At 57.0% G+C, this 8,897-nt stretch overlaps 1 protein-coding gene across 1 annotated transcript; it reads right to left on the bottom strand.

The window, feature by feature from the left end:
* Positions 1-277: 277 nt before the first annotated feature.
* LOC125055580 lies at positions 278-1,918 on the bottom strand (the record flags this gene model as incomplete). The annotated part of the gene is made up of 1 exon (XM_047658036.1): positions 278-1,918. A coding segment is annotated over exon 1 (1,641 nt), but the record flags the coding sequence as incomplete, so codon positions are not given.
* Positions 1,919-8,897: the final 6,979 nt, after the last annotated feature.

Below are 8,897 nucleotides of genomic sequence, written 5' to 3'. Positions count from 1 at the left end.
TAGTGCACTGGACCTTTCCCGTGCATTCTGCCGCTTTATGGCCGGCTATTCCACATCTGTAGCACTGTAGGCTGCGGTCTTCCGCCGTGCATCGGCCCGCTACGTGTCCCTTCTCCAGGCACCTGTAGCAGCGTAGCTCTCTGGGCATATGGACGGCAACACGCGCCGCCACCCATCCGACGAGCAACCTTCCTTCGGTCAGCTTCTTTGCAGCTGTGATCGGGCACGTCACCCACGCCGCGGAGAGCCCACTTCTGTCCGGGCGGACTCCACTCACCCGAATTTGATCTGTGGGGCACTCTCCTTTTGCCGATACCGCAAGACGGATTTCCTCAGCTGTGACTGAGTCATCTAGTCCAGATATGCGGACGCTCGTAACTTTTTGAGGTCTAGCCACTTTTACGCTTTCTGCGGACAGTACCTCCTTTAATTTGTCCGCGAGAGAGTTTGCGACGCCGTCCTTCCCAGTACCGGGAATTAGTAGTATGGCGGCCCCGGTCACTCCACGGCGGAACTTGACCGCCTCTATGCCGAGGCCGTTGAGGTCGATCTTCTGCCTCGCTTCCTTTATAATGTCGGCGTAGGTGAGCCCCTTCTGCTCGGCCTCTTTTGCTAATGTAATGCTCACGGCTGCAGAACGTGTCACCCGGAGCTTTGGTGAAGCCTTCTTCTTCGGGCTAGTCTTCGAACTAGCGCGTGCCTGGCGCACTCTCGGCGAAGTCGGCAGGTCATTGACATCCTTACCTCGTTTGCCAACTACAACCCAAGCGCTCTCGCCATCTCGGCTCTTAACGCCTAGGTTTGTAGGGAGCGCAACGGTGGCGGACGTAGAGGGCACTTCTGGTATGGGCACACTCTTACTGCTCTCGCCAGATGCTTTGGCTTTCTTCTTCTTCCTATTTTTCTTCATTTCTGAGGCCTGTCGGGCAGTAGCTGGGATTGAAGCAACTGCTTCGACTCTGCCTTTTGTGGCTATATCTGCCGCGAGCGGGGGACGGACTCGTTGCGCGGGATTGAGCCTTGGCTCCAGGTCCTCAAGGCGTGCATTGAGCCTTTCCCCGAGATTTCGGTAGATACGGGCTTCCATCTCTTCGAGGCCCGGCATCTGCGTCTCCATTCGCTTCTTGAGCTCCTCTATTTCACGATGGAGGCGCTCATTGTCCGCGCGTAGCGCACGCGTCTCTTCTGAAATCGTTTTCTGTGCGAGCGCAGCTGCATCCTTTCTTATGTCAAGTACAGCTTGTTTGAGGGCTTGAACGAAGCCGCCTTTTAGGTTGCTCGATTTAGTGGCAACTTTTGTTACCACTTCGAGACTGGCCTCCATCCGTTTTAAGACGGTGGCTGTCGTGTCCGATCTGTCTCCTCCATAGATGGTACACTCTTCATTCTCCGATAGCAACAATGTCGATCGGGTCTTGCGAGCCTGCGCAACTGAGTCCAGAATCTCGGCCTCAGCGCGTGTTCTCTTCTCTTCTCGCTGCGCCTTACGGTAGGCTACTTCAGCAGCGAGGCCGACGTATTCTCCCGTTGTGGGTGGCTTGACTCGTCCTTTCTTTTTCCGGTCCTTGGAGCCGGGAGTGTCTGTGGAACTACCCTCACTCTCTTCTCTACCTCTCTTGGGAGCTGATCTGCAGCTCCAGAAACGGCCAAATGACTCCCGGTCCAGTGACCCGACTCGGCTCGCCGATGGCGTGGACGACACACTAACCATCGACTCGACATCCGGCTCAGATATCCGCGCGGTTGCGCTTTCCTCAATTGCTGTAGATGTGTCTGGGATCGGCAGTCGATCCAGAACAACTCGCAGCTTTCTCGTCTTCTCTATACTTTCCTGCTTTTCCTCTTTACTCCACCTCTTCTCCGTAACATCTCCATCTCCTTCTACTTCTAAGTTGGTTTTGTTTTGATTATTTTCCATATTTGGTTTAGGTACATGGGGGATATAAAACGTCCACCCGGGCGGAGGCCCCTGCACCCGAGTAACCCTAATACCGCTTGGAGGTCGGGAATTATCCAAGGGTTGGCCGCTAGAAGCTCGACTTTACTGATCGAACGACCCGCTTACCCTTCGGAAGAGCGGGGGTGCAGCGTCACGCGAGGCCTCAAAGGGCGCCACAACGCGTGCACATTCAGGGTTTTTTATTGTGGTTTTCCTTCCACTCGGACCGGCCGGTTAAGGCAAGCCCACTGGCAAGGTACAATCCGCGAGACATGTCCACGACAATTGCACAAAGTACCAGTTTGCCCGGCGGGGGGTCGAGACCCCTGACCGACGACGACACATCGCCGTCACGGCCCACCGCGCCACAGTTCCACCACAACCACTGAGTGCCGTGATGTATCCATCACCTTACCACGCTGCAACGCAGCAGCTGATTCCAAAACTCAACTAGCTTCAGTGCACCGCATCTCGCATATTTCCCGAAAGAAAGAGTCGAGAGCAGCCGAGGCCCAGTAACAAGTGCGTAGCATCGCAACGAAATGGACCCCCTCCCCAGTCACCCCCCGCACAAAGCAAAGGTCCCCCAGCCTCACCTTTGAGATCAGGTGATCTCTCCAGCTTGCCGGGGACTAGCGGACTCATCTCCGCTGGGCGCTGATGCCCTCTCCAGAGACTGGCCTCCAAGATAAAGGCCAGCCTGTATAGCCTCCTTATTTGCTTCCCCTTTGCGACGGCATTGCTGCGGTCGCTCCAGGTACTGGGCCCCCCCGGCACGACAAGCCTAGGAGCCGCGGGTAAATCCATCCGCGGAGGGGGGGAACCTAACCTAACCTAACCTAACCTAACCTAACCTAACCTAACCTAACCTAACCTAACCTAACCTAACCTAACCTAACCTAACCTTTTTTTTTTTTTTTTTTTTTATGAAGGAGGTTAAAATGCACAATTGCAGGCCCGCGGGCGTATGCAGTCGCTACCGCGGGGACTGTGGGGATGGTTATCTCTTATCCCTCTGCTAACCAGAGGGGAGAAACCCGACCCACTAAAAATTCCTCCTAGGCCCTCCATATCACCTGCAGTGCCAGACACATCCATTCTGAATGAATGACATCTGGCACCGCATTGAATTCCCCGGGGGTCGCACAAGGCATTCAACCCAGGGAATTCAGGCGAATATGTCCGCATAAGGGCTCAACGACGGCGCAGCTGAACGCTGTTGGGCGTACGCTCTTCGCGTCCAGCCCCCGCGCCCACGCCACGCCTTCGCCGAGCACAACCCCTCCGGCCATCGCCACACACCTCCCGCTGACGCTCAGCAGCCTCCTTCTGCAGCAAAACGCGCTCACAGAAGAAAGCTACCGCTCGCCATGCCTCCTCGCTACCGAGCGTTGTTGCAGCAATGCTTGGTAGCGAGAGGTCCGTCCCGATGACCGACACTAGGTCGTGGCGTTGCCTCGACCAAGTGGCACATTCAGCCAGGGTGTGCTCCGCCGTGTCCTCCGGGGCGCCACAATGGTGGCAGATGGGATGGATTTCCCGTCCCGCTACCTTGTGCAGAAACCGTCCGAAGCACCCATGCCCGGACAGCATCTGCGCCATCCGAAAGGACACAGCCCCACCCAGACGATTCACCCATTCCCGTAAAAATGGGCGAATCGCCTCCACTGTTCTTAAACCCGCCCTTGGCATAGCCAGATCATGGGCCCACCTATTAAAGGTGTCCTCCCTGGCTTGCCTCCTCGCTGGTCCGACCAATTCGGCCCATCGGCCATCTGCTCTCGTCTCACACTTGTGACGATACAGGCCACTTAGGGCCACCGCCTCGAACTCCCAGGGCGGAGTCCCCGCCAACAGGCACGCCGCCTCGAATGAGACAGTCCGATAGCAGCGAGCTGCCCGAACCGCCATCACTCGCTGCGGCCTCCTGAGCAGGGCGCGGTTCTTCGCCCCCAGCCTATCATCCCATATTGGGGCCCCATACAAGGCCATACTGCGTATGACACCGCAGTACAGCCTCCGTACACTCTGCTGAGGGCCCCCAATATTAGGCAGAAGCCTTGCTAGCGCCCCCGCTGCCCCCACTAACTTCCCCCCGAGAGCCTTAAAGTGGGCCTCAAAGTTCCAGCGACCGTCCAAGACGAGACCAAGGTATTTCATCTTGGACGACACCGGAACCCTTACTCCTTCCACCATCAGGACCGCCCCAGGAGGTGGACCATTCCTAGGGCCATGGAACAATAGGGCGTCCGTCTTATCGAGAGACACCCTAAGTCCCAGGGCCCCTATCCGTCTAACAGTAAGGGAGGTGCCAACCGTTGCAAGTCGAGCCACCTCCCCATAGCTTGCCCCACTGGCCACTACGAGGGTATCGTCTGCATAGCAGAAGACGCGCAATCCTGGCAGAAGCGCGCCCCGCAATACCCAATCGTAGGCCATGTCCCACAGGAGTGGCCCTAGGACCGAGCCTTGAGGTACCCCACACCGCACAGGGTGGTAACAGACCGTGCCCTCTCTATTGGAGTACACGATCCGTCTCTCCGCAAAATAGTCCCCCACTATCCGGCGCAGATACAGAGGGACCTTAAAAAATTCAAGGGCCTCTCCAACCACGCCAAAAGGGAGACTATTGAAGGCATTGGCAATATCTAATGATACTGCCAATGCCCTTCCACCCCCGCTAACCACCCCACCGGTGTGAGACCTCAGGTCCCGAAGAGCATCTAGCGTCGACCGACCCGCCCGAAAGCCGTACTGTGCCTCGCTCAGATCCGGCCCCTCAACAGAGAGGTGCCGGCACAACCGAGACGCCACGACCCACTCCAGCGCCTTGCCCGCCTCGTCCAAAAGGACAATAGGGCGGTAAGCCGCCGAACTGTCCGCCGGGCGGTCCTCCTTCCGCACGAGACACAGTCGTCCCGTCTTCCAAGCCACCGGGAACCGTCCACCGCGCAAACACGCGGTGTACAACTCCCGGACGGAGACCTCCATATGAGGGAGGACTACTGCCAGGACACGCGCATGCACACCATCCGGGCCAGGTGCTTTCTTGCGGGCTTTGAGACGGGTAAGGATAGCCTCCATCTCTATATCAGAGACTTCCGGAGCTATCCCTTCCTCTCCGCCCGCCACATCCCCCACAGACGCCGCCATATTCAGAGGGATAGTGTCAGAAGGCAAAGGAAACAGATCCGCCACCACCCGCTTCAGGAAGGTCGGTTCCAGACTCTCCACGAGAGGCATCCCCGTACCTTTCAGCCTCTTACGAGCCGATCGGTAGGGGCGCCCCCATGGATCATCATTCAACCCCCGAAGCATCTCCTGATGAGTCCTTTCCTTTGCCTCACAGATAGCCCCCTGGAGAGCCTTCTTGCGATCATTATAGATCAACCGAAGGCCCTCCGTGACATTGGGGCTATCTCCCCTCCTCCGGCGGCTCCTGTAGTAGGCCCTTCTGGCCTCACCACATGCGCCTCGGAGATTGCCAATCTCCGATGTCCACCAGTAGACCGCTCTCCTCCCCTTCGGCGGCCTCCATTTGGGCATTGCCGCATCCGACACCCTTCGGAGACTTAGGCTCAGTCTGCCAGCTCCTTCATCTACATCCAGAACACCAGTGGGCGCACACCACCCCTCGACAATTGCCACCTCCTGCGCAATCTGACGGTCCAGTCGGCCTATGGACCAGCGAGGAAATCTCATCCGAGTCTGCCCCCGCACATCCCACCTCATCGAAGTGGAGACCCACATCTGGATATAACGATGATCCGATAGGGTCTCCACTCCGTCCAGCACAGTCCATGCCGTCGTTACCCGGGCCGCCGCCGCAGAAGCAAGGGTCACATCCACCCTTGAACTGCCCTGTGGGCGGACACAGGTGGGCTCCGTTCCCTCGTTTAAGAATACGAGGCCCAACTCCGCCGCCCACTCCTCCAGAACCGGGCCCCTCCGACACGACACCCTGTCACCCCAGGTGGGAGACCTCGCATTAAGGTCTCCCATGAGGATAAGGGGCCGCGGAAGAGCCCCCCGTATGGCCAGGCCCATGGCATCAAGAAAACCCTCGAAATGGCTCAGACGCTCATTGGGGGAAAAATACGCTCCGACGAACGTCCATTCCCCCCAATCAGCCAGAACAAACCCAGAACCTCTCTCTCTTAGAGAGAGAGGAGGTCCATGCGGCCGAGCAATCACAGCCGCATCACCCCGAAGGTCCCCCACCCATGAGCTCTGTCGCGACACATAGTAGGGCTCAGTAACAACGGCCGCCATCACCCCCCACTCCGCCATCGACTGCAGGAACAAGTCCTGAGCCGCAGCGGAGCGCCTTAAATTCCCCTGAAGGAGGCTAGTAAGGCTGTCAGACATTTTATTTGTTTGACAGCTCTACACCAACCTCCATGGGAGCATTCCCCACCACCGTGCTGGACGCTACAGGGGCATACGGAGCCCCCCTCCGCCTTGGAGGGTTGCAGGCCCTACCCCCCATTTTGTGGTCTGCCGGCTTCCCAGCCGCTGAGCAGACCACACAATGCAGCTCTTTCGAGCTGCACTCATGGGCCTTGTGACCTACAACCCCACATCTAAAGCACGCCTCCGCCATGTCCACCGCCGAGGTACAGGTGACCCGCACGTGACCAAACTCCTGGCACTTAAAGCACCTCAAAGGGCGATCCTCTCGGATTTCAACCCGACAGGAGCTCCACCCAATGAGGAGCTTTCCTTGGCACACTTTCTCGGCGGCGGCGACCGGACACAGGAGGAACATCTCCCCCAAGCCCCGTATCCCACGCCTCCAAATCTTACCTGGCTTGATCGCTTCAGCCAGGCACCCACCCATGGCAGCGACCGCCTCCGTCACATCCCTCTCAGTGATGCTGTCGTCGAGGTCCCGAATAAGGAGGTCCGCACATTTGACGGGCCTCCCCACCAAGGCCTCCTCCGACAGCACCACACGAAGCCTAGCCGCCAGGGCATCAGCCTTCTCCTCCCTGTCAACCCCCGGCACCTCCAGCATCCGAGCTCCCGTTGCCGTTAGCCGGATGCTGATACTTGCGATACCAATCTCAGCCAGGCTAATACCATTTCTGGCCTTGGTTAACACGTCGGCATACGTCACCCCCCGCTCCACCGCCTCCCTCCGCAATGTGATGACCACTGCGGAAGTTTTCGGCGGAGTGAGCGAAGGCTGCACCCTGACAGACCGCCCAGCCGAGGGCCCTGCGCCGTGACCCACTCCATGGTCCTGTGCCTGGCCCACACGGCCACTTCCCCCACTCACAGGGGGAAGGACCGGCGCAGCGGGAGAACCACTCTTCTTCCCCTTTCCTTTTCCCTTCTTCTTTTTTTTGGTGACGGTCGCCCAGCTTCCGTCACCAGGACCCCCAGAGCCCTGGGGCCCCAAAAGACCTGGGGCCTCCGGGACTCTGCTCCCCTCAAAAACTTCGGGGCCCTGGGTCCCCACCACATTCGGAGCCACCGTGCCCCGACCCCCCAATGAACCCTCACGGGTCCTTGAGCCCTGGGGCCCCGTTACATTCGGGGCCCCCGGGCCCCCCCTCTCTACAAAACGCTCGGGGTTCTGACTACGGGCCGATGCCGCCAGCGGAGGACGCAGCACAGGCTCAGGGAGGAGCCTGTCCCCAATCCCCGCAAGCTTGGCATCCAACATGCCCCCAACAGCCCGCATCACATCCCCCATAAGATTCTCCCTCACCCCGTCCAATAGCCCCTCCATCATTTGACGGAGGGCATCTGGAGTGGAGGGACCCTCCACCGACACGGAGTGTCCCTTTGCCTGCGCAAAGTGCGCAGTGCGTTCATTAAAATCCCTCCTAAGGGCCGCAAGCTCCAGACCCAGGTCTTTTACCTGGGCCCTCAGGCGAACATTGTCTCTTTGGAGACGCCTATCCTCATCCCCCCTGAGGCATCTGTCGGCGAGATCCTCCACCATCTCGCCCATATCTTTCGCCGCAACCTTTAGGTCGCGCACAAACTTACCTTTAAGGTTGCCCGACTTCACCGCAATCTCTATGATTTGGTGAACCCGGGCAGCCGACTTCTCCTTGATCTCAGGAACCCCCAAGAGAACCACTGCGTCCTCGTAATCCTCCCATGATGAGAGGGGCCCGTCCGGAGCCTTCACTGAGCTTGCTGAGGCCCCATCCTGTGAATGGCCCCCAGCACCACGCTTTTCCTCTCCAGGGAGAGGCCAGGCCTCAAGATCCCGCAACTCACTCTGCGCCACCTCCAAACCCACCACATGAGAAGCCGCCTTTTTTGGTGGCTTACCCTTGGCAGGTGGAGAAGATGGAGAAGAACTTCCCTTCCCATCCCGCCCTGGGCTCTTAGCATGACCCCGCTTTCTAAAACAAGTGCCAATAGGCACATCGTCGTCACTATCGGACGACGACGGAAACCTCCTGTTTAAACATATTATAGTTCTATGTTCAACCAATAGATGTCGTCTGTGGTTGCTTGAATCGCGGTATCGTTATGATTCAAAAATAGTATAAGTATCTCAATTGTTTTTGTATTAAATTGTCTCAGCCTGGGGATTGGTGTTTTATTTGTACATGGTCATTCGTAGCCGGATACAGCAGTGATTGGAAACCCTAGTGTATAAAAAGTGTAAAATAAGTGGTTGTGGTGTGTAAGTGTAAAGGTGACTAAAACTGTAAGTACTTTAAAACTTTGCCTAACAAATTGGAAGTCTAATAACGCAAGTAAAATAACTTAGAAAAATTAAGGCAAAAGTGGTTAACCACGGGGAATCCATGCCCGATTTTGCCTAAGTCGAAATTATTAGGTACACCAAACACTTAGAAAAATTTGCGATTTGGAACTTGGAAATTTTACAAGTGTAACTTAGAAAAATCACAATGGAATCACTTGTAAGAGTACAGAAAGATATTAACAAAACATTAAAAAGGGCTTATACAAATTTTAAGAAAACACC

This window comes from Pieris napi, chromosome 13 (assembly GCF_905475465.1).
Source record: "Pieris napi chromosome 13, ilPieNapi1.2, whole genome shotgun sequence".
NCBI classification, from domain to species: Eukaryota; Metazoa; Arthropoda; class Insecta; order Lepidoptera; family Pieridae; genus Pieris; species Pieris napi.
This window is presented reverse-complemented; position numbering and strand designations above follow the sequence as displayed.